At 41.9% G+C, this 26,337-nt stretch overlaps 1 protein-coding gene across 1 annotated transcript in view; it reads right to left on the bottom strand.

Moving 5' to 3' along the window:
• KCNK13 (potassium two pore domain channel subfamily K member 13) overlaps positions 1-25,294 on the bottom strand; it is a 109,636-nt gene extending 84,342 nt beyond the window's left edge. Inside the window, exon 1 of the mRNA XM_057730237.1 lies at positions 24,955-25,294. Within this exon, the coding sequence (XP_057586220.1) occupies positions 24,955-25,294 (340 nt within the window). The remainder of the gene's footprint in view (positions 1-24,954) is intronic.
• Positions 25,295-26,337: the final 1,043 nt, after the last annotated feature.

Raw genomic sequence — 26,337 nt, 5'->3', positions numbered from 1 at the left:
CAGCAACAAAGACCCAACACAGCCAATAAATTATTTATTTTTTTTAAAAAAAGAAAATACACAGAATCATGAGAGATAATAATAAATTACTAAAAAAAAAAAAAAAGAATCTGCCTGCCACTGCAGGTGACACAGGTTCGCAGGTGACGTGGGTTTGACCCCTGGGCCGGGAAGATCCCACATGCTGTGGCACAGCTAAGCCCATGTGCCACAACTACTGAGCCCACACGCTGCAACTACTGAAGCCTGAGTGCCTAAAGCTGGTGCTCCACAACAAGGAAAGCCACTGCAATGAGAAACCCTCGCACTGCAACAAAGAGTGCCCCCGAAGAATGGCCTCCGCTTGCCACAAATAGAGAAAGCCCACGTGCAGCCATGAAGACCCAATGCAGCCAAAAATAAAAATAAATAAATCTTTTTTTAAAATTAATTAATTAATTAAATAAAAGTTGACAGCTGATTTGAATTTTCTCAATTGCCTGCAGCCCACGGTACTGTCCTGGAGCAGCTGCTATAGGTTCACAAGAGGATATTATCTCTACTCCTGCTTTCAGTGATTTCATGTTCACAGACTGAAATCAGCCATTTGGGGAAGATTTAACATCACAGCAACAGGCAAATGCTACAAACTGAGTTATTTGTGTTTTAAGCTGGTTGTCAAACATTTACCAGCATCCGTGGGTCAAATAAAACATGTCACCTTTGGTCAAAGTTGCAACTTCTAATTTAAACACTAAACTAGAAGTAGTGTTAAATAACCATGAAGAAGAAGTATATATTCCCAAACCAGTATTTACAGCAAAGAGTACATGTGACACTGTAACCACAGGAGAGGCAGTGGGCTAAGAGTCAGAGGGACATCATCATTAGCTGAAAACACAGAGGTCAGGACACAGGGAGGCAGCTCTGAATGAGCCTGTGACCCTATAACAAGCGCGCTCTATAAATATGACATTTCTAAACACTTACTGCTTCCCCACTGCTCTGAGGGAGTGTGGCATTTTATGCTCCAATGATGACCCTCGAGACACTGCAACATCCTGAAATGTCTTCTGAATCATGAGGAAAAGATGAGATTATGCACAGTGATTGAGCAATAAGAGTGTTCAAGTTAGTTTTCAAACAACTGCAAGTGGATTAAAGCTCTTTGCCAGCCACACAAAGAGCAGCAATAACAACAGTTAAAATTTCCCCTTTTCTCTTCATTCAAAATCAGCCTAACCTCCGTCTGGTTCTCAGTTCCTGTTTTCTGTGACATGGAGCCTTTGACAGTCTGGGGAAGCCTGTGGGTCCCAGTTCCCATCTCAGAATATTTTTTTAAATGAATGAAATAAAATGCATTGGGTTACAAAAGCAACCATATTAAATCCAAGTTACTAAACTAGGAAACAAATGTATGATACAGTATATGTGCAACTTTATTATATTATTAAATAACAAGCTGTGCAACTTTATTATATCATTAAATAACAAGAACAGATCTAACTACCATAATTTTGAAGTATGTTGAGGGGGGATGACCATGGTAGCATCTGCCACATTCTTAAATGAGAGGAACACACCTGTGATTGCTACTGGTGACAAAGCTACAGGTGCCACTTGTTCTGCCTCTGAGTTGTCGCCTACACTTAATACTGAAGGAAATGCTAGAGGTTGCTTAAAGGTTAGTAAACATAAAGATGGAATTCTTTTCCCATCCAAATGGATAGCCCTTCCAAATGCTATGCATGCACCCAGGTGATCAGGTTGGACACACAGTAGGCATTCAATACATTCTGACTGAATCAAACTAAATTTTATGCTTGATATAAGATGGGTGCTGAGGGTGGTTCTAAGATGATAAGAAGTGAGAAAAGACTGTTCAAACCCAGTGAGGGACATCTAGATGTCTTTCTTATACAGCCTGGGAGCCCAGGTTCTTCAAAACAATAACTTGCAAATAATAGTCAGCACTAACATCACCTATACATCCATTGATGGTAAAAATAAATATAGAACTAGAGCCATAGGTTTTATTTCAGTTTTCACTAGAATTCTGACTTAGAGGTTTAACTTCCTCTCCAAAATATAGATCATGGCTAAACAAAGTTTGAACCAAAGTTTCAACACTTACTATTTGTGTGACTGGGAAAGCTATTTATTCAGTTCTCTCACCAACAGAATAAGGAAAACAATAGTCTTACATGATAGGATGAAAAATTTTGTCTAGTATATTTAGCATAATACCAAGGAAGAAGAAGAATACAATATATGTTCTCTGTGAGAATAACAAACTTCTTGCACATTGGTTAAGAAAACTTTAAATTTAAAAATTCTCAAAATTTGGCAGTAGCTACAAATATTTACAATTTAAAGTTTAAATATTAAAATTTAAAATATGCTTTATTGACGATGTGGCACATATATACAATGGAATATTACTCAGCCATAAAAAGGAATGAAATTGAGTTATTTGTAGTGAGGCAGATGGACTTAGAGTCTGTCACACAGAGTGAAGTAAGCCAGAAAGAGAAAAATAAATACCATATGCTAATGCATATATATGGAATCTAAAAAAATGGTGCTGATGAATCCAGTGACAGGGCAAGAATAAAGATGCAGAGAAGGCACTTGAGGATATGGTGGCGGGAGCGGGGAGGCCAGGACAAAGTGAGAGAGTGGCTTCGACAGATACACACTACCAACTGTAAAATAGACAGCTAGTGGGAAGCTGCTGCATAACAAAGGGAGATCAACTTGATGATGGGTGATGCCTTAGAGGGCCAGGACAGGGAGGGTGGGAAGGAGTCGTGGGAGGGAGGGGATATGGGGATATATGTATAAATACAGCTGATTCACTTTAGTGTACAACAAAAACTGGCACAACAGTGTAAAGCAATTACATTCTAATAAAGAGTTTAAAAAATAAAAAATAAAATATGCTTTATAGATCTGTTGTACTAGCAAATAATGAGGAACAACCTACATGTCCCACAATAGAAGGAACAAATTATTGAACATTCATACCATGGTTGTATACCCTGGGCAACCTCAGAAAGTTATACAAGAATCATAGGTGAATACTTTCTAACTTATTCTATAGGCCAATATTATCCTGATACCAAAGCAAGACAGAGATATCAGGAAAGGAAAAAAATAGGAAATAAATAGACAAATATCTCCTTTGAATATAGATGCAAAAATCCGCAACAAAAAACTAGCAAACCAAATGCAGCAACATATGAAAAAGATGATCTAACACAACCAAGTGGAATTTATCCCAAGAATCCATGGTTGGTTTAATATCTAAAATTAATTAATGCAGCAGAAAGGATTAATAGCATCAACAGAAAGGATGAAACCATATAATCATTTCAGATGCAGAAAAATAATCTGACAAAACTCCAACACCTCTTTGTGATAAAAACACTCAACAAAGTAGGAATAGAAGGGAATTTGCTCAACCCAATAAAGGCCACCTACCAAAACAAACCAGAACTGATATCACACTTCATGATGAAGGACTGAAACCTCCCCACCAAGAACAGGAATAAGGCAAGGATGTCCACTCTCATCACTTCTATGCAACATTGTACTAGGGCATGAAATAAAAGAAACAAAAGGCATCCAGATTGGAAGGAAAGAATGAAAACTATCTCTATTCATAGATGATATAATCACATAATTTTGTATAGAGAAAATCCTAAGGAATCCACTAAAAAACTATTAAAACTAATACATGAGTGCGGCAAAATCACAGGATACAAGATCAATATACAGGAATCAATTGTAGTACTTCCTAGGTGGCGCAGTGGTTAAGAATCTGCCTGCCAATGCAGGGGACACCGGTTTGATCCCTGCTCCAGGAAGATCCCACATACTGTGTAGCAAGTAAGCCCATGGGCCACAACTATTGAGCCTGTGCTCTAGAGCCCGTGAGCCACAATTATGGAGCCTGTGTGCCGTAACCACCGAAGCCCATGCTCCTAGAGCCCATGCTCTGCAACAAGAGCTTACAGAAATGAGAAGCCAGTGCACCATAACTAAGAGTAGCCTCCACTTGCCACAACTAGGGAAAGCCCATGTGCAGCAACAAAGACCCAATGCAGCCAATAAATAAATAAAATAAATTTATAAAAAAAAAGAATCAATTGTACTCTATACACTTGCAATAAACAATTCAGAATAAAATTAAGAAAATTTCATTTACAATAACACTAAAAAGCATAACATACTTAGGAACAAATTTAACAAAAGAAGTGCCAAACATATTCAATACTTTGAAAACTACAAAACATTATTAAGAAAGAAATTAAAGGATCCAAATAAATGAGAAGACATTCCATGTTCATGGATTATAACATTTAATATTTTTAAGATCATAATATTCCCCAAGTTGATCTACAGATTCAACGGAAGTCTTCTTTGCAGAAACTGATAAGCTGATCTTAAAATTCACATGGACGTTCAAGGGACCCATAATAGAAAAAACAATCTTGAAAAAGAAGAACAATGTTGGAGGATTCACACTTCCTGATTTCACAATTTATTACAAAGCTACAGTAAGCAAGGCAGTGACATATAGATCAATGGAATAGAATTGAGAGTTCAGAATACAACCCTCATATTTATGGTCAATTGATATTTTTGTTTGTTTTGGCTGCATTGGGTCTTCATTGCTGCACGTGGGCTTTCTCCAGTTGTGGCTAGCAGGGGCTACTCTTCCTTGCAGTGAGCAGGCTTCTCATTGTGGTGGCTTCTCTTGTTGTGGAGCACGGGCTCTAGGCACACAGCCTTCAGTAGTTGTGGCACATGGCCTCAGTAGTTGTGGCACACAGGCTTAGTTGCTCCGTGGCAAGTGGGATCTTTCTGGACCAGGACTGAACCCATGTACCCTGCATTGGCAGGCAGATTCTTAATCACTGCACCACAAGGGAACTCCCTATGGTCAACTGATTTTTGAGAAAGGTGTCAAAACCATTCAGTGGGTGAAAGAATAGTTTTTTCAACAAATGGTGCTGGAACTGGACACCACCTGCAAAAAAATTAAGCTGGAGCCATGTCTCATACCGTACACAAAAACTGGCTTAAAATGGATCAATAGCCTAAATGTAAGAGCAAAACTATAAAACTCTTGGAAGAAAACAGAGGTACAAATCTTTGTGACTTTGGATCAGGGAACGGTTTCTTAGATATGGCACTGAAAACATAAACAACAGCAACGACAAAATAAGCAAATTAGACTTCTCAAAATTTAAAATGTTTGTGCTTCAAAGGACACCATGAAGAAAGTGAAACGACATCCCACAAAAGGGGAGAAAATATTTTCAAATTATATGTCTGATAAGGGACTTGAATCTAAAATATATAAAGAACACATAACAATAATTTAAAAAAACAATTTAAAAATAGGCAAAGGATTTGAATAGACATTTCTTTTAAGACGGTATATAGGGACTTCCCTGGTGGCACAGTGGTTAAGAATTGCCTGCCAATGCAGGGGACACAGGTTCGATCCCTGCTCCAGGAAGATCCCACATGCCGTGGAGCAACTAAGCCTTTGTGCCACAACTACTGAGCCTGCGCTCTAGAACCCATGAGCCACAACTACTGAGCCCCTGTGCCACAACTACTGAAGCCCATGTGCCTAGAGCCTTTGGTCTGCAACAAGGGAAGCCACCGCAATGAAAAGCCTGAGCACTGTAACGAAGGGTAGCCCCTGCTCACCGCAACTAGCAAAGCCCGTGTACAGCAACGAAGACCCCATGCAGCCAATCAATAAATAAATAAATAAATACATTTATATATTAAAAAAAGAAGGTATGTAAATGACTAAAAAAAAAACCATGAAAATATGCTCAACATCATTTGTCATTAGAGAAGTGCAAATCAAAATCACAATAAGACACCACTTCACATCCACAGGATGGATATAACCAAAGAGACAGGTTATTGAAAGTCTTGGCAAGGATGTGAAGAAATAGAAACCTCATACACTGCTGAGGGGAATGTAAAATGGTACAACTACTTGGAAAGAGTCTGACAGTTCTTCCAAATGTTGAGAACAGAGTTTCTATATGACCCAGCAATTCCAAATCTACCCTAAATAAAAACATATGCCCACACAAAAACTTGTACACTTATTTATCATTGCACATCATTATTCATAATAGCTAAAAAGTGAAAACAACCCAAATGTCCATCAACTGATTAACTGATAGATAAAATGTGGTACACCCATATAACAATAGTATTCGGTAATAAAAAGGAGTGAAGTATTGATATGTATTATAAGATAGATTACTTGAAAACATTATGCTAAGTCAAAGAAGCCAGGCACAAAAGGCCAAGTACTGTATGATTCCATTTATATGAAATGTCCAGAATAAGCATATCTACAGAAATGGAAAGTAAATTGGTGGTTACCTAGGACTGGAGGCGATGGGGGGGGGGTGACAGCTAAAGGGTATGGGGTTTCTTTGGGGGATGGTAAAATGTAAAATTGATTGTGCTGATGGTTGTAAAACTTTGTGAATACACTAAAAACCACAGAATTATATACTTTAAATATGTGAAATTTATGATATGAATTACAGCTCAATAAAGCTATCACTAAAAAAAAAAAAAAGAACCCCAGTATGTATAAAACAACAATGGTTACCTCCGGGGAGTAGGACGGGGAAGTAAAGGGAGACTTTGATTTTTCACTTTACACACTGTGGAATGATTGGAAAATCTATTCAAATGTGCATATACTACTTCAGGAATTTTTTTTAATGGAAAAATATTTGTAAAAAGAAAAGAACAGAGCCACTTTACCGTTAACAATTCAAGTTAAAGGTGAGGTGTGGGGGTGTGGGTGAGGCATGGAAAGAGGCAAACGCTCCAACACTGTGTTTCAAAACTTTGTCTGTGGTCCAGGGATGCTGCTAAGCATCCTACAATTCACAGGACAACCCCACAACAAAGGATTATCTTGCCCTTTTTAATGTGATTTTTCCCCATAGACAGCAAACTGACTGCATCCCTCCCACCCCAACTACAGCCAGTGAGTGACTTGTGTGAGCATCTAAAGGCCCAGTTCCTTTGCCTCAAGGTGGGACAAACCCCAAAGTGTAATCTATGCTCCAGGGCTTCATAAGATAACCTCCTACTTGACTTCTTCCCTTTTCCTATCCTCACATCCCTCAGTCTCCTACTAGTCTCTTCTGGGAGCACTTCCTTGATAAATCACTTCCACCCAAACCTTTAGCCCAGATTCTGCTTCTTAGAGAAAATGATCTAAGACATCTCCTTGAAAGGGAAAGGACGTACCCTTACTCTCCCTCTTCTACTACTACTACTTATGGCACAGATGTGATGGCCAGAGCTCCACCAACCATATTGAGCCCTGAGGACGAGGGCAACACCCTATGAGTAACAATGCTAAAGAGGCCTGACTCCCTGTTGACATCATGCAGTCACCACACCAGCCCTGAACTGTCTACATGCAGTGCAGACCTCTTTTCGGGGCTAGAGTAGAACCTTATGTGCTTTAACCACTGCTTTTTTGGGTCTTGTGACTTGAAGCTGACATACTCCCTTACTTACCAGTTGTGTGTACTTGGGAAATTTACTCACTCCTTCTGAGCTTTACTTTTCCTAATTCAAAGGACTGTTGAAAGAATAAGAGGGTCATCAACTCCTCCCAAGACTTATATCGTCCAGGAAATTTGTCTTAATTAACTGAAGAGGGAGTGGTAGTTGTTGTTTTAAGTTATCAGCTCCCAGGTGGATGGTCTTCACCCAACATTCCATTAAATGGAACACCAGTAAATCCCTGTGTGGTCAAAGCGTGCCTTCGACACATTTCTTTTCACAGATGTTGGTATGAAGTCATAGGCTGTTAAATAAAAGAAACTAAGTCTAAAAATACGGTAGGTCAAGAAACCGTATATACAGCATGCCTCCACACCAAATACCAAAAATATAACATCTGGAGCAGGAAATATCAACAGCCAAAGTTAATTTAAAAAAATACCTTAGTGGGGAAAATGCTAACTGTAGCATAAGTACTGTTTTCAAATTTTAAGTCCTAAAGATAGCTCTCAAGATTCTGCTGGGAATGGAAGTGGCTTATGGGAAACAGCAGGGAAACTAAGAAAGGAGGAACCCTACAAATGAGCAAGATTGAGTGAACATCTATTTTAAGAGAGAAAAGAGAGATAGAAACTATAAGTCACCAAAAGCAAAGGCAACAAAAGCAAAAATAAACGAGTGGAACTACATCAAACTAAAAAGTTTCTGCACAGTAAAGGAAATCATCAACGAAATGAAAAGGCAACCTACTGAAAGGGAGAAAATATTCGCAAATTCTCTATCTGATAAGGGGTTAATATCTAAAATATATAAAGAACTCAGACAACTCAGTAGCAAAAAAAACCCCAAACAATCCAATTTAAAAATGGACAGAGGATTTAAATAGACATTTTTCCAAAGAAGACATACAGATGCTCAACATCACTAATCAGGGAAATGCAAATCAAAACCACAATGAGCTATCACCTCACACCTGTTAGAATGGCTATTATCAAAAAGACAAGAGATAACAAGTGTTGAGGATGTGGAGGAAAGGGAACCCTTATGTACTGTTAGTGGGAATGTAAATTGGTGCAGTCACTATGGAAAACTATGAAGTTTCCTCGAAAAATTAACAATAGAACTACCATATGATCCAGCAATTTCACTTCTGGGTATTTATCCAAAGGAAATGAAAACACTAACTTGAAAAGACAGCTGCAATTCCATGTTCACTGCAGCATTATTTACAATAGCCAAGACTTGGAAACAATCTAACGATTGTCCATCAATTGACAAATGGATAAAGAAGTCATGGTATATATAACAGAATATTTTTTACCCATAAAAAAGAAGGAAATCCTGCCATTGTGACAACATGGATGGATCTTGAGGGCATTATGCTAAATGAAATAAGTCAGAAAGTGAAAAAACAAATACTGTATGATGTCACTTACACGTAGAATCTTAAAAAAAAAAAAATCCCACTGAACTCATCATACAGAGAAGAGACTGGTGGTTCCCAAAGGCAGGAGCTAGGGGGTGGGGTGAAATGGTGAAGGGGATCAAAAGTACAAACTTCCAGTTATAAAATAAAGTCCTGAGGATGCAAAAAAAAAAAAAAGAATTATAAATCAAGAACTATTCAGTGATAATAAAGACAGCATGAGAATAGTAAAGAGGAACTTCCAATATTTAGACCAGTGCTTGACAAACTGCAGGCCCTTAATAAATATCTTCTGAGAACATTCTTAAAGTTAGCAGACTGTGGAGAAAAGAATCAGTGAGCTGGAAGATAGATGGAGAATCAAATCCAAAATATGGAATTAAGCAAATAGGTGAAAACAAAGCAAAATTAGCTGGTAGACTTTAAAAAAAAAAAAAAAGGAATATCCAACTAGAGAATAACAAGGATGCCAAGATAAACAAACAAACAAACAAAACCCCCAAGGATTGTCTAAACAAATATTAAGAAAACACTTGAAGCAGAATTCCCAGGATTGAACAAATTTTGATCACGATATTAACTGCTCATAGGCTGCCTACCAAAATAATCTCAGAAGGAAAGCATCCCAGACAATATTTTTTCCAAGGACATACCATTAGTTTCCTACGCAATACTACTGCCGCACAACATTGTCCTTCTCTTCTGTCTCAGTAAAGGAACCTTAATTGTGTCCATGTTAGCCATCAGCTTTCCACGCAGATGGCGGGCAGGGCAATCTCACAAGGTTCTGGCCAATGAAACGTAAATGGAAGCTGAGGCTTCCGAGAAAGTTCTCTTTCAGGGACTGACTCAGCTGGCACACACTTTTTGCCTTTTCTCTTCCCTCTTTCTTCCTGCCTTGGTGGCAGTCACAATGCCTGGAACCACAGGAGCTATTCTGTGAGCACAATGGAGAGAGACACCATCTCAGCCTGCCCTAGCAGAAGGACAGACAGACAGCGCTGGGATACCAGGGGCCTCATGGGACTATTATACCATCTCTGAACCGCAGACCTCTGAAACTTCTCACTATGTGAGAAAAGTAAACTTCTATGTGATGAAGACATTGTTACTCGGGTTTTCTGCTACCACCACCCAATGCAATCTGTAGCTGATACTATTTTTGTCATTTTCTTTTCCTTTTTAATATCTGAGACAGAAACAGTACTGAAGTGCTAATAAAAGTGGTTGCAAAATTAGAAATAAGAGAAGTACGCAGCACAAAGCACAGAAGAAGCAGGTGATGAAAGCTATTGTTTCCTTTCTTTTCTCTCCACTCAGTGTTAAATACAGCAGTATTTTCAGACCTTACAGGAAAGTCGTTCTCTTGAAGGTTCATTATCTGGCCTTTACTTTCTGTTTGAAAGCAGAAGCAAGGTTTAAGAAAATGCAATGGTGTTAAGTAAATTATCAGTCAAAGCCCAAAGGTCCAGAGGCATGAGAAGAAAGAACAGAACTGAAATGAAGAGGAAAGTACAAATAAAGGAAAATGCTAAATATCACTAGAGAGAGAAGGATTATGGAGGTGATGGGATGTTATCAGTTATCAGATGTGATGATACAAGGTAGTTCCTAAGGTGCAGAAATGTAATTTTAAAAAGTGTTTCAGAGAAAAAGATACAATAGCGAGGAATCTGGGAGACAATGGGGTTGGAGACAATGGGGCTGAACCCAAAGACGTGAGACTCTGTATTATCCAGAGGAAGGAATCTCAAGTTTCTTTATAAACATGAAAAATAATGGTAGAAATAGTTTTATATTCTCAGGTAATTTAGGTAAGATTTTATTTTGACTGCACTTAAAATGACAGAAAGGATACCTAACACACTGTAATAAAAGGTACAGAATTGAAAAGTGAATGGAAAAGTAAGAGAGATACAGAAAAAAGATAATACAAATGAGACCAAATACTGAATGTGCCAATTCCCCTAGAGAAACATTTAAAAATGGTTAAAAATAAAAATATAAAAATGTATTAAACAACAAGGTCCTACTGTATAACACAGGGAACTATATTCAAACCCTGTAATAAATCATAATGGAAAAGGATATGTATATATGCGTATAACCGAGTAACTTTTCTGTACCAGAAACTACAACACTGTAAATCAACTATACTTCAATTAAAAAAATGGGAAATTGGATATGTGTATAAAAACAGATGATTGAACCTGGTGTACCCCCCCCCAAAAAAAAAAAAAAGGGAAATTAAAAAAATGAAGTTGTTTACTTTAAAAATTAAAACTAGAGAGATGATCCAAAAGTCAGCAAGTCTCTGCTAATATAATGCAGGAATTTAATCAAATGTAAGTTTAAAAATAGATGTTAGCATATAAAGCATTAAGAAGTAAACGAAAGTATCATTAATAAAATTTAAAGTTACACAAGTGAATTATGTTCCCTCCTGCTCCAAAATTCTGTAACATAAGAAAAAACCCAACTGAAATATACTCAGATACCAGCATATAAAGAAATACTCAAATAAAAAAAGAGAACTCTGGAAAATGCATGTTCTCAAATCATTATATGATAATTTTAGAAATAAATCAAAGCATAATTATATAGCCAGCCATACAAAAGCATTTAAAAAACAGTCTCTTTGAATAACATTGAGATGAGCTCGAACTAAACAGAGAATGGATGAAGAGTGCTTATCTCAACCATGGAGAGGACCTAAATTTATGAAAAAATACAGAAAAAAATGCCAGTCAAAATGAGTGTATTTGGGTATACAAAAATCTCTTCTACATTCCAAACAATAGTTAATAAAAAGATAGCAGAACAGGATAAATATTTTGGACACATATAAATAAATATATACAACAAAGATAAGAACTTAATGTGTCCCCCTAGGCTCTCAAGACAGCCCTTAGATAGCACAAAGAATCCCAGGGGTCCTTGGAGCATAGTTTGAAAACCACTTGCCTGGTTGGTCTCTAAGATCAATCTGCTCTTCATCTGATGCTTAATACTAGAGAAGACCAAAGACACAGACAGCTTTGGTGCCAATATTCCAAGAGTTCATGGGCAGAGTCAGGAAGTGAATTCTGGGATAAATACATCCAAACTGGAGAGTAAAATTCTGGGGGCAGGCACATTCCAGGCACATTAGTTGTCACGGTGATGGGAGAAAGGTTGCAACTTTGAGAGGACATCAAATACTCCAATGGGAGGTACAGGCTCTGATTACATGGATCCCTGGGGGTAGGCAGAACACCACCCAAACCTTTTACCATCCCGAGATTCTGCTAACCAGGCCATCTCTGTCTTCTATTATCCTAGGTCACCATTGAAAAAAAGGGGTTGTGATCTCTTTAACTGGCAATTCTTCCCACAAGGACCCCCAAAAGAAGAAATGGCAAAGAAGTGGCGGTTCAAAGTGTAAGCTCTAAAGGGACACCCCACACTGCTTCCACTGGGTAACTTCAGACACTGCCTAGAAGCTCTCTAGGCCTTGATCGTCTGTAACGTGAGATTATTAACAGCACCTACCCTTATGGGGTTGTTGTAAGAATTAAACATACGTAAAGATTGTACTAGGTTTAACCTATGGTAGGCACTCAATAAATTTCATAATTTTTATTAAACACAAGACTAAAAAAATCACATATAACCCCCAAACCCAATAATTTAAGGATGGTTAAATAAACTATTCTACATTAATAAAACACATGAAATTCTTGACAAAGTGTATAGGAAATAATAAAAAAGGAAAGGAAAAAACCAGACTAGTACGTACTTACAGACTACAATACAATATGTTTAGTCATGAGTATCAGAAGAGTTAAGAGAATATATTGATAACTAACCCCAGCTCCTTTTAGAGATTAGTGAGTACACAATGCAATCGAGAGTCAGTTAGATTCACCCTCTGTGGTGGTCAAGTGTCCTGCACAAACAGGTACTTAAGTGAACTGCAAAAATTAAGATGCCGCTACCGATCAAGATGTGTTCACAGCTTCGTGTCCTTCTCCCTCCCAAAGGGAAAGCAGCCTGGAGTTCACAGATGATCAAAGTTTTAACTGGGGGACTCACACTCTGGAGTCAAGCTGTCCTCAGGCCTGTCTGGCCAGGACAATGTTGTGTTGCAATTAGAAACTGAGTGCCTGTGGGGGGAGCTGCTCTTTCCAGGCCACACACCTCACTGCTCCCTAATGGCCCATACCTCCAAGTCACACTCATTTGCATTCCTGATCTGACTCCTGGGCTCACTGACCACAGGATTTCCCGTCCAAGAAGACGTGATCAATAGCAGAGATGCTGGGTGGGGGCGGGGGGGCGGCAGTGATCAGAGAATGGGAACAATAAATCCTGAACACTTCATGACGCTTCTATGATGGCTCTCTGGCCAAAGGAAGATGCGGTGGGTGTGCTAGAGGTGCAGCATTTCAGAAAAGTGGTATAATGTCCAGCAACTCGGATAAACTGAAGAGAAGAAAGCAGAAGGTTGGAGGGTGAAGGGAGAGCAGCGTAATGATGGAGATGTTTCTTGATGAGGTGTGTTTCCCCACTGTCCTCAGCAGGACCGTGTGCTTCTGGGTCCAACCACAGGAATGTCTTCCTCTACAAGCTGAGAGTGTTCCCGCATATGAAGTCACTAACGGACTGGGGATCATAATCGTACCCCGCCCTTCTCTCTTTCCTCCTCAGGGAACAGGATTGGCGCTTGCTGGGTCAGCTCCTGGGGCTATCTTTTACTATGATGACTAGGCTGAATGAGGGGAAGCTGAAAGAAGTTGGAGAGGTTATCAGTCATGATAACACAGAGCAGAGATGGGGAGAAAAGAGACCAGGAGGGACAGAAAGACTGAGAAAGTTGGGGAGGATTTCAGGCGAGGTCTGGGGATAAAAGGCTCCAGAACTCCTTTGAGATATGAGAGGCTGGGAGAGGGGGAGACAGGAAGCCTTCCTTTGTGTTATAAATTGGAGACTCTTTAAAATTCTTTAGAGATACAGAAGCAAAAATTGAATTTATTTTTCCCTTACTTTGGGCTAATGGACTAGGCTGTTTTGAATGGAACACTATATGCTGAGGACAGCAAGGAGCCCAAGAATTATTTGGGTTACATTCATACCAACCGCATCCCTTTTTCATAGAGGAAGGTATGGAGGGGAGGAAAGAACAGGATGGAAGTTAGGATAAAAGAAAAGGAAAGCACTATGTTTTGTAACATAAACAAGAATTCCTAATGAAAGAAGCTGCAATTAACATGTATGTGTACGCGCATACTGGGCAATGGCGTGTAAGAGCTATGACCTGAAATATCACTAATTTCAAACTAAGTACTGAAATTTCCTAAGTAGGAAACAAATAATTGACCAAATCCAGGGTTCTCAGAATGGAGACTCTAGGAGCATCCCCATGAAAATTTGCTAGTAGATCCCAAAAGAGATGACCCTACCTTGAGTGAATGCATGCAAATTCCTACCTGCCACTCTTTCTGTTCCCTCGTTCCCCATGACCAGCATTGCTCCTTGGCTACAATCTTTTTTTTTTATTATTTTTTTAATTTTTTGGGGGTACACCAAGTTCAATCAACTGTTTTTATACACATATCCCCGTATTCCCTCCCTTCCTTGACTCCCCCCGCCTCGAGTCCCCCCCACACTCCCCGCCCCAGTCCTCTAAGGCATCTTCCATCCTCGAGTTGGACTCCCTTTGTTATACAACAACTTCCCACTGACTATCTATTTTACAGTTGATAGTATATATATGTCTGTGCTACTCTCTCGCTGCGTCTCAGCTTTCCCTTCACCCCCTGCCCCCTCCCAAACCTCAAGTTCTCCAGTCCATTCTCTGTATCTGCTTCCTTGCTCTTGTCACTGAGTTCATCAGTACCATTTTTAGATTCCGTATATGTGAGTTAGCATACAATATTTGTCTTTCTCTTTCTGACTTACTTCACACTGTATGACAGACTGTAGTTCTATCCACCTCATTACATATAGCTCCATCTCATTCCTTTTTATAGCTGAGTAATATTCCATTGTATATATATGCCACATCTTCTTTATCCATTCATTTGTTGATGGGCATCTAGGTTGCTTCCATGTCCTGGCTATTGTAAACAGTGCTGCAATAAACATTATGGTACAAGTTTCTTTTGGGATTATGGTTTTCTTTGGGTATATGCCCAGTAGTGGGATGACTGGATCATATGGTAGTTCTATTTGTAGTTTTTTAAGGAACCTCCAAATTGTTTTCCATAGTGGCTGAACCAACTTACATTCCCACCAACAGTGCAGGAGAGTTCCCTTTTCTCCACACCCTCTTCAACATTTGTTGTTTCCAGATTTTGTGATGATGGCCATTCTGATCGGTGTGAGGTGATACCTCATTGTGGCTTTGACTTGCATTTCGGTCCTTGGCTACAATCTTAAAATGCATCCATCATTGTTCACATGAAACAGTAGGTTCAAGTGATTTAACAACTACTCCTGTGACTAAAAGTGCAGAGTAGCAGAAAAAATACTGAACAAAAACTGGCATTCTGGCTATAATCAAAAAGGCAAGAAATAACAAGTGTTGGCAAGGATGAAGAGAAAAGAGAACCCTCATACGCTGTTGGTGGGAACATAAATTGGTGCAACCACTATGGAAAACGGTATGGAGTGTCCTCAAAATGTTAAGACTAGAACTACCATATGATTCACTTCTGGGGATTTATCCAAAGGATACGAGAACATTAATTTGAAAAGATATATGTACCCCTAGGTTCACTGCAGTATTATTTACAATAGCCAAGATATGGAAACAACCTAAGTGCCCATCAACAGATGAATGAAGAAAATGTGATACACACACATATACACGCAATGGAATACTACTCAGCCATAAAAAGATGAAATCTTACCATCTGTGACAATATGGGTGGACCTTGAGGGTATTATGCTAAGTGAGATCACTCAGACAAAGACAACTACTGTATGATTTCACTCATGTGGAATACAAAAAACAAACAATAAATGAACAAACTAAATCAAACAAAACAAACATGAAAATACAGAGAACAGAGTAGCGGTTATCAGAAGGGAAGAGGCAGGGTGGGGGCAAAATGGGTAAAAGTGATCAACTGTATGGTTACAGGTGGAAACTAAATTTTTGGTGGCCAGCACAGTGTAGTGTATACAGAAGTAGAAATATAACGCTGTATACATGAAACGCACATAATGTTAGAAACCAACGTTACCTCAACTAAAAAGCAAACCAAATAGCATTCTTATAGATGGGAAAAGAGTTTCTAAGCACAAAGACAACGGAAGGAATCAGAAGAAAATACTAAAATATGAAATGGTACAAATTAAAAATGTTTCTATATCTAAATAAACATTAAACAGAAAACAACAATGGATGGAAAGTAAGAGACAAACATGGCAAATGGCTAAAATTCTCAAAATATAAAGCAGAACTATACAATGATTAACAGAAAAAAAACGGGGCAACAACCACCTAGTTGATTCAGAGATGAACTGTTTTTAATATTTAAAATTAATCAACTTTAATAAAAATCAAAGAAATTCTAACTATAATGAGGTTCATTTTTACCTAATTACAACAGTTTGCTCACGTTATAATGGTTATATGGAAAACAATCAGATACAAAATATATTTCAATGGTTTTTAAGATGTATGTTTTCCCAATATTTTAACACCTCTGAAAGCAGGATCATTTCACAATTGCTAGCATGTCAAAATTTAATTGGAAGCATTATTTTCTTTCTTAATGGTACATAAAATAATGATGCATATTAGAGGCAGTAAAATCTTCAGCACTTTAGGTTCAATATAACATGATATACCAAAATATTAACAGTGGTTCTTGTTGAATGGCAGAATTATGGGTGATTTTTAGTTTCTTTTTTATACTGTCCCATATATTTTCAGTCTTCTAAAATGAACATGCATTTCTTTTATCAACAGACAATAAACAAAATAAAATCTGGTTCTAATCCTGACTTTTGCCACTTTATAGCTGCGTGGTCATAAGATATTTAGGCTTTCTGTACCTCAGTTTTCTTACCTACAAAATGGAATTGATAGTAACTTCTGTGCCTATCTCCTAAGGTTTGTGTGCAAATGCTTTGTAAAATGTAAAGTGCCAATTCAATGTGTGAGTTAAATACTGACACACGTATGACATCCGCTAACATGTGACATTTCATTAATGTATTCATGGGATGTTTTTATTCTTTGGGAATGCCTGTTCATCACTGATGCCGGGTTATAGCTTTAGACTATAAGATGGTGATTTCCAGTATTTTATTTTTTGGATCTAATATAATTTGATTCAAAAGCTCTTTTCCTCAGCCTATTCCCATGTAGGAAAAATAATGATTCTGAAAACAACGTCCAGTTGAGGACCCCAGTACACTGGCCAGGCCAAATCACATACCTGTCTGCCCAGCTCCTGAACCCCACGAGAGCCCTGTAGACACCACTACACAGATACTAATCACAAACCACACCCAGGGCCACAAAGGCACACCAGTATAATTATCTCTGTTTAGTTAAAATGAATAAAACTCTTGTTGAAAATCTGGTCATCTACTCTAAATGGTCCACCACCAACGTGGGGCTGGGCATCTCTGAGTCTGAGCTTCCCAGACCCACACAAGCCAGAGTCACTGTCTCAGCCCAGACCCAGCACATCCCTGCATCTGCTAGTGTTATAAATTTTTTCTTCCAAGTTTTTTTCCTTATCTCATTTGTTTTCATTTGCACCTTTTTTCTCTTTTTTGTTTTTATTTTTTATTTTTGGCCTTGCCACGTGGCACGTGGGATCTTACTTCCCTGACCAGGGATTGAACCCATGCCCCCTGCAGTGGAAGCATGGAATCCTGACCACTGGACCACCAGGGAAGTCCCAGGGTTGTTCTAGATTAACGGGCTCCTTGTCTCCTTAACCACCTGCTGGTGAGGAGGTCCATCAAGGCAACAGACGAGCACATCTCCCTTTCTCTCCATTTCAGCCCTGCCACTGACCTAAGTTCTAAAGCTCAGGGAGGGGCCTGCCCTAGTCAACAACATCACAAAACAACAGCCCCCTAGATTCCAGAGTTCTCAAACTTTAACATGGCTACGACTCACCAGGTGGTTTGTTAAAGAGCAGATTCTAATTCGGCTGGTCTGTGGCTGGCCTGAGACTCTGCATTTCTAACAAGGTCAAGGTGATGCCAATCCTGCTGATTCACGGACCACTGTTTGAAGAGTGAGAATCCTCTGGGGGTGGTCTCAATTTTCAACCCTAGGCCAACTCCTATCACACATGCCTCAAGTGTGCTCCCTGTTCTGACGATATCAGAGCCATCTGGGGAAGTTTCTTTTTTTTTTTTTTTTTAAGATTTATTTATTTATTTATTTTATTGTTGGCCGCCTTGGGTCTTCATTGCTGTGTGCATGCTTTCTCTAGTTGCGGCGAGCAGGGCCTGTTCTTCATTGTGACACGCAGGCTCCTCATTGCCGTGGCTTCTCTTGTTGCAGAGCATGGGCTCTAGGCGCGTGGGCTTCAGCAGCTGTGGCACATGGGTTTAGTTGCTCCGTGGCATGTGGGATCTTCCTGGCCCAGGGATCAAACCCATGTCCCCTGCATTGGCAGGTGGATTCTTAACCACTGTGCTGCCTAGGAAGTCCCTGGGGAAGTTTCCTAAAATGCATCAGGAGCTCTGAAAGGGGGACCTAAACCTGCATTTTAACAAGAACCACACTCCCCTCAGGTGAGTTCTTATGGACAGTGAACCTTGGGAACTGCCAGTAGAGAATTCTAGACGTTCTCACTGGACTGTACCTTTGGAAGCTGGACATCGCCCTGCATGACCTTGGACTTAGGCAGAGGGGCTTTTACTGAACTGCACCTTGCATTGAGGGATGCTACACCATGTAGGAGCGCAGGGTTTTCTTTCACAGCTGAGATGCAGTGCAGAAGATTACTCATCACATTATCTTGTCCCTTTCATGACAATCTATAGGAGAAACTTTTATTCACATCTGAAAAAGCTGCATGTCTTCCAAAGAGCCAGCATGGATAAAAGGAACCATTTAATCGTTGTCCCTGCCTCTTTCTTTCAACAACTGGAAAACTGACAGCCAAATCTAGGGCTCATTTTTGGCAATTACACAGGTGCTATATCTCTGTATATTAACAATTTGTGGCTTGTCTATCCTACTCATGTTTTCTCATCTCCCCAGTGTCTTAAAGCCATTAGTATCCATTTCTAGTGCACTGTATATATACGTGCAGTAGACATCCGTGCTGTTCACCAAGATCAAGTCTTATCCACTTCTGGACTCATGGGAGGAGTGTGGTTCTCTGCATTCTTGAAGTTGGCTGTGGCCACTCGACTTGACTTAGCCAATGAAACATGTGTGGAGGTGACTTGTCGTCACCTCCAGGTGGTGGCCATTTAACTGCTGGTGCTGCACTCTTCAGCCCTTTCTGTCCCTTCCTGGGCAGTCCTAGAGGCACGAGCTGCTGAAGAGCAGCCACAAGATAAAAGAAGCCTGGAACACTGGGCCAACCCAGGAGACAACTGTCCTCAGGAGGCACCTCGCCCGCAATGGGCTCTGGGCAAGTAAGAAGTATTAAGATTTAAGCTGCTAAGAGTTAAGCTACTGAGATTATGGGGTAGCCCAAGACTTAAGCCTACCCTGACCATATCAATATGCAAATGATCTCACATCCTTTGTGGACAGAAGTTGAGTTATAAATACACAGGCAAACACAGAACCAAGCGCCTAACAAATCCTACTTGAAAGAAAAAGATATTTACAGAAGATCACTTCAGGATATACTGTCAATCTACTTCTCTGAGTACTTCAAATTCATTCTTGTTTCAACTCTGATCACCAGCCTCTTTCAAAATCAACATCCCTGAGTTATGTTTTATTATTCTGCTCTGACTTTCTACATTGTGGTAAAATACACATAATATTTGTCATTTTAACCATTCATAAGTGTACAATTCAATGGCATTTAAATACATTCTCATTGTTGTATAAACATCACCGCTATCTACACCCAAAGCTTTTTTATCATCCCCAACAAAAATGCTATTAAATAAGCCTTCCCTTCTTCCCTCAGTCCCTGGTACCCTCTATTCTATTTTCCATCCCTATGAAATCTGCCTATACTAGATACCTCATATAAGCGGAATTATATTTGTCTTTCTGTGTCTGGCTTATTTCACTAAGTATAGCACTTTCAAGGTCCATCTGCATTGGAGCACACATCACACTTTCACTCCTTTTTATGGCTGAATAGTATTCCATTGTATGTATGCCATTTTGTTTATCCATGCATCTGCTTATAGACACTTTGGTTGTTTGCACCTTTTGGCTCCTGCGAACAATGCGGCAATGAACATTGGTGTACAAATACAGGCATACGTCTTTTTATTGCGCTTTGCTTTGTTGTGTTTTATGGCTATTGCGTTTTTTACAAATTGAAGGTTTGTGGCAACCCTGCGGCAAGTAAGTCTATTGATGCCATTTTTCCAACAGGATTTGCTCACTTCGTGTCTCTGTGTTACATTTTGGTAATTCTTGCAATATTTCAAACTTTTACACTAGTGGTATATTTGTTATGGTGGGCAGTGGTCAGTGATTCTTGATGTTACTGCTGCAAAAAGATTGACTCACTGAAGGTTCAGATGATGGTTAGCATTTTTTAGCAATAAAGTATTTTTAAATTAAGGCATATACACTTTTTTAGACATAAGGCCATCGCACACTTAAGAGACTAGAGTACAGTGTAAACATAACTTTCACATGCACTGGGAAACCAAAAAATTCGTGTGACTTGCTTTATTGTAATATTTGCTTTAGTGCCGTGGTCTGGAACCGGATTCGCAACATCTCTGAGGTGTTCCTATATCTGAGTCTCTGCTTTCAATTCTTTTGGACATATATTCCCTAGGAGTGGAACTTGATATGTAGTTCTGTGTTTAAACTTTTGAGAAACTGTCAAATTGTTTTTCACTCTGCTCTGACGTTTAAATCAAGAAGGTCTCAAACAACAGTTGCATGAAATCCTCAGTTGCATTCTCCAGGAAAATGTTGCGAGCATCATCCACTGTCCTATGCAATGTTTCCCACATAAAATCCCAAGGGGGAAATATTTTTGAGGACTGCATACTAGGGAAAGGTTTATGCTTCCTTTTTTCTAATAAGAATTCCAGCATGGGTCATGACTCTGCCATGGAGCATACAGCCAAATTTGAAGCTTGAGTAGTCACTGGGGATACTCAGTCCACACCCCCGGGATCTCCTTTACCATTTCTGGGCACACCGGCCTGACTTCAAATGGCCAGTGCCTGTATCTTATCAGAAGGCTATTCTTGGGCTGTCCATGAAAAATCAGGCCAGGAGTACCTGTGAATTATATTTTTGTGCTTCCTCCACCCTTCAAGCAGCTTTTAACCAATTTCTGGTGGGTGTGGGTGTATAAATACCCCAGCTCCCTTGCCTGGGATAAGCCTGGTCCATGAGCTTTGTGCTGTTCTCAAGCTTCCACTGCACATTAAGGATCAGTTGCCCACTACGTTTTCTGCCTAATACCATACCCTGTATTGACTGACTTCCCTTTCTTGTATCAGTTCCTCCTTCACCTCCCTGTATCCCTTGAATCTGCCAATAAATTGCTTGCACTCAAATTCTTGGCTCAGAGGCTGCTTCTGAGGGAACTTAAGCTAAGACCAAGTTCCTCTCTAGCAATTTCCTAGATCCATTTGCTTTCCAAATTTCTGTTCTTCTTTTTTTCCTAGTTCTGAGGCTTTATTTACATTTTATGATTATTCTACTGTATGCTTTCATGTTATCTGTTACCTCAACATCTCTGCAGAATAAAGCATAGTGGAACTAATTTTTAGAAGAAAAAAATCATGTAATACTATGATTAAAATACAAGATGTAAACGGTTTATAGGATATGATCCAAATGTAGAAAAATACATATCTACATATGTGTGTCTGTAGGGAAAAAAGAATAGAAAGAAATGCACCAACCAACAAGGACCTATTGTATAGCACAGGGAACTATACTCAATATCTTGTAATAAGGGAGATGAATCTGAAAAAAATATATATGTATATATAACTGAATCACTTTGCTGTACACCTGAAGCTAACACAACATTGCAAATCAACTATACTTCAATTTAAAAAAATGTAATTAACAAAATGTCAACTTTAGGTGATGTCATTACAGATTTTTTTTCTTCATTTTACAAAGAACATGAAGCTTCAGTTTCCTCATCTGTAGAACAGGGATAATCACACTTTTCATGTGAATTGTGTTGACTGGAACTGTGATTAATCTACACAATTAGCTGCATCGCATATTCATATAAAAATCACAGTATGTGCCTAATTATGTAGCCCCAATAAAAGGTTGCAAGTGCCGTTATTACATCAGTGATTAATGAAACAATGTAAGGACACATGAGAAACGTGAAAGTAAAAATAAGCCCAAATTTACATAGTGCTTTGTTTTTTTTTAAAGAACATTCACTTATATGAGCTCATTATCCCTCACAAGAACCCTGCGAGAGGGGCAGGCTTAGGGCAGGGTGTGGGAAGGAGACAGGACTAATATTTACTCAACAACTACAATGTGCCAGATACCAAAGTGGGCACTTGTAGGTATCTCAGAAGAGAAGGATGAAGCTCAGAATGTTAAGGAACTGGCTCAAGTTCCAGGCAGGGTCCACAACTCCAACTCTAGACTCTCGGTCCAGGTTTCCTTCTATTCCATCAGGCTACATTATTCTACTTGTGCCCCCAGGTACCTGTGTGCTGACATGTCCATCCATCCACGACATCCACGTTTCCTCTGGCATTGGTGTTCACCAGTCTATACACACGCTCTGCTCCTTCCTACCTCCACGTCCATGGGAAGTACAAAGGGATGGCTTGTGGAGGGGGTGGGGCGGACTTAGCTCCCCAATCTCCCACCAAAACCACGCCCAAATGAATAATCTAAATCACAACCCTCGGGACTTCCCTGGTGGCACAGTAGTTAAGACCCCACACTCCCAATGCAGGGGGTCTAGGTTCAACCCCTCATCAGGGAACTAGATCCCACATGCATGCCGCAACCAAGAGTTTGCATACCACAACTAAGGAGGCTGCCAGCCGTAACTAAGACCTGGTGCAACCAAAATAAATAAATAAATATTTTTTAAGAAATCAAAACTCTGTACCAGCTATGCAGACATGGCAGATTCAAGGGAAGTTCTACAGCAACCCTTCCCAATCAGTTTGTTCACCCCAAGTCCTACCTAATAGAAATTCTGCAGCTGTCTTCTGAGACATGGGAGGACTTAGGCAATTCTGCTAAGAGAGTCCAAGCGGAGAACGTGGGCTGGAGGAGGGAACCGTGGAGGTTATCACTCCATCTCCATCCCCATCAGGGCCTGTGTTCCGGTCATCATGGAGAATGCTACAAGTCTTTGTCACCAGATACCCAGTTACCATGGTGTCATAATGGCCCACTGATGGGCAGGGACCCCTGGGATAAGAGAAGGTGGGGGTAGCGAGCTGGGCAGTTTAGCACAAAGCACTTCAGATGTAGCCCGTGTGTCCATAATCATACCAGTCCTCTCCGCCTTGCCTCCTACTCGCCAGCTGAAGCCCTGGACTTCTATACCCCTAGCAAGTCTTTCTTGACTAATCAGGCCTGAGGCCAATCTCTGTTATACTTTGTGCGCCTTCTCCTGGCAGAATGTCTACCTAAGACAACCTTGCGTGGGAGCTTCAAAGAAGTTCGCCTTGACAGCCGCCTCACTGACGAGCTCTCCTGGCAGCGCAGGGGCCGCAGCAGTGGCCGGACACCTGCGCGGCCCTCTGCTAGCCTCGCTGCTGCTTCTGCAGCCGGAAGCCACTCCCTTTCTGCCTAGCCTTTCAAAGCCCCCTCCTCCACTCCAGCTCTCTGCTTTCTTCAGAATTTCTACAGCATCTTTTTCAATACCCTTATCACTCAATTATGCTTCAAGGGTGAACAATCCTTAGGAGTGTGGTGCAAAGACTCAGAATCTTTTTCCTTCTGCTGGTTATAAAAGCATAACATGGTAGCCATGTGACACTTGCTCAAAAACTCTCAACAGCTCCCAATTCCCTCTAATAAGCTCTGACTCTGTCAGTAAAGGTCCCCCCTCCGTCCCATTAGCCAGGAGACCCTCCTAGCTTTCCTTCCACTACTCCATACAGATCAGGTAATTCACTGGGCCCTGAATGCAATTCTCTCCTTTTCCAGAGTGTAAAGCACTTTTAGTCTCCAGACCCCAATCAGGCCAACACTATTTGGTTTAGCCCATAGGTCCCTTCTCCCCACCAGTTTCTTCTCCTCACCTGGTAGAAAAGAGCTTCCATCCTCGTTAGCACTTCCGCCTCCTTACTTCCAATCTCCTATTCAATCTATTTTCTCTCTGTTAGATTTGAAGTCATAGACAGTCTTTTTAAAATCTGTGTCTCCCTCTCAAACCAGTACCTTAAGCATAGTACTAACTCAATAAACGTTTAGAGGTTCCTATCCCGATCTGTAAGCTTTCTCCCTAATGTTCCATGAACTCAAGCTCAGGCTCCTTAACTAGATTGAACGATTCCCAGAGTAGAGCGTTTCCAGTTTAAGGATCATTCAAATCCCCTGGGGATTTTAACACGCAGATTCCGACTCAAGTGGTCTGGGGAGGGGCTGAGGCTGCATTTATAACAAGATCCCAAGTGATGCTGATGCAGCTGGTCCGTGGACCTCACTTCAAGAAGCAGGGAGGCAATACCACCTGTTGATCAGGCAACAGCTCACATCTGTGCCACCTGGCCGAGCGCGGAGGCGGATGCACGCAGGGCTGGGAAGCGCGGTCCTGCCCTTCGAAGCGCCGGGCCAGGAAAAACACCACCGAGTCCGGCCTCCCCTCCGCCCTCCCGCAGGGCCCACTTACCTATGGTGGACACGACGGTGCCCACGAAGTAGAAGGCGCCGGTGAAGTCCCAGCGCTGGCGGACACTGTCCACGCGGATGCCGGCCTCGGTGGCCTCCTCGTAGTGGCGAAGGAAGCCGCGCAGCTCCTCGCGGCTCAGGTTGTGGCGGCGGCTGAAGTTGGCCAGGCGCTCCTCCCAGCGCTGCTTGGCCTGGCGCTCGTGCGCCAGCTCCAGAGCCGAGAAGACGGCGGCGCCTCCCAGCAGGTAGAGCACGATGAGCGCGGCCAGCAGCAGGAAGCGCGCGTTGTCCTCGTTCAGGTGGCCCGGGCCGCAGCTGCAGCCGCAACCCCGGCCGGCCATGGCCGGGTCCCCGGGGGCAGCCCCGCGCTGACTGCCGCCCGGCCCCCGCCCCCGGGAGGTGGGGGCTCGGCTCGGTGCTCAGCCCTCCCCCAGCCGCCCGACGGCCGGCTCGCCCATGACCGCTGGGAGCTCCTCCAGGCCACGCGGCTCCCGGGGCCGCCGCGTCGACCGCTCCTGCAGCGCCAGCTCCCCACGTCCGCCTAGACTCCTGGTTTCAAATCCGCTTCTTCGCTGCCGTCCCCGCCCCCCTAGGGGTTCTCCTGAAAGCTGAAGGGCTGAGTGACCCCGCTCAGAGTCTGCTTCTGCTTGGCACGAGGATGGGGCCGCTGTTTCCCCCGAGCGTCCTGCCCCGCTCAGATTGGGGAGGGGGCGTGGCGCATCTTCAGGGCGAACTCGGGTGGACTTGACCTTCGCCTAAAGCGAAGGTCTGCGGGCCTCGGAGGCGGACGGGGTAGCGGAGCCCCGCGGGCTCCGTCTCCTTGACCACCGCTGCTCAAGCCGCAGACGGCCGGGACGCGGGGTCTCAGTCCGCAGGCGTTGGAAGTGGATGGATCAGCGGTGCTGCGTCCCAGTCTCGGCGTCGCGCGGAGCCTCGGGCCTCTCGGGTCACCGGCCCCGCTGCGGGGGCTTAAGAGGCTGGAGCAGGTCCCGGGCGGGCGCACGGACAGAAGGACTGTGCGGCGTGCGGTTCACGGGTTCCGACCTCCCGCCCGGCCCCCACGCTGCGCGGCATCCGACCGGCCGACTGGCTGGAGGAGGAGACCAGAAAGGAAGGTTGGAGTGAGGGAGCGAAGGAAGTTAGGGGCCTCTTCCCCAGGCAGCCTCCCTAGCCTTGGCCTCTGCATCCTGCGCGGGGGCGTCTTCCACCCCCACCTGTCGGATCCGCCCGCTCGAAGCGCGCGCCGCGAGCCAGCCCCAGCTCCCCGAGAGGCTGCCAAGGCCCGGGGGCTAGAGGGACCCGCGGCCAGGAGACAGGGACCCCGCAGGGTTCCATCTCCCGTACCCGGGCTTGGCTGCCTTGGCGGGCTCCCCAGATCCCGCGC

The sequence above is a fragment of the Hippopotamus amphibius genome, chromosome 4, assembly GCF_030028045.1.
Source record: "Hippopotamus amphibius kiboko isolate mHipAmp2 chromosome 4, mHipAmp2.hap2, whole genome shotgun sequence".
Lineage (NCBI taxonomy): Eukaryota > Metazoa > Chordata > Mammalia > Artiodactyla > Hippopotamidae > Hippopotamus > Hippopotamus amphibius.
This window is presented reverse-complemented; position numbering and strand designations above follow the sequence as displayed.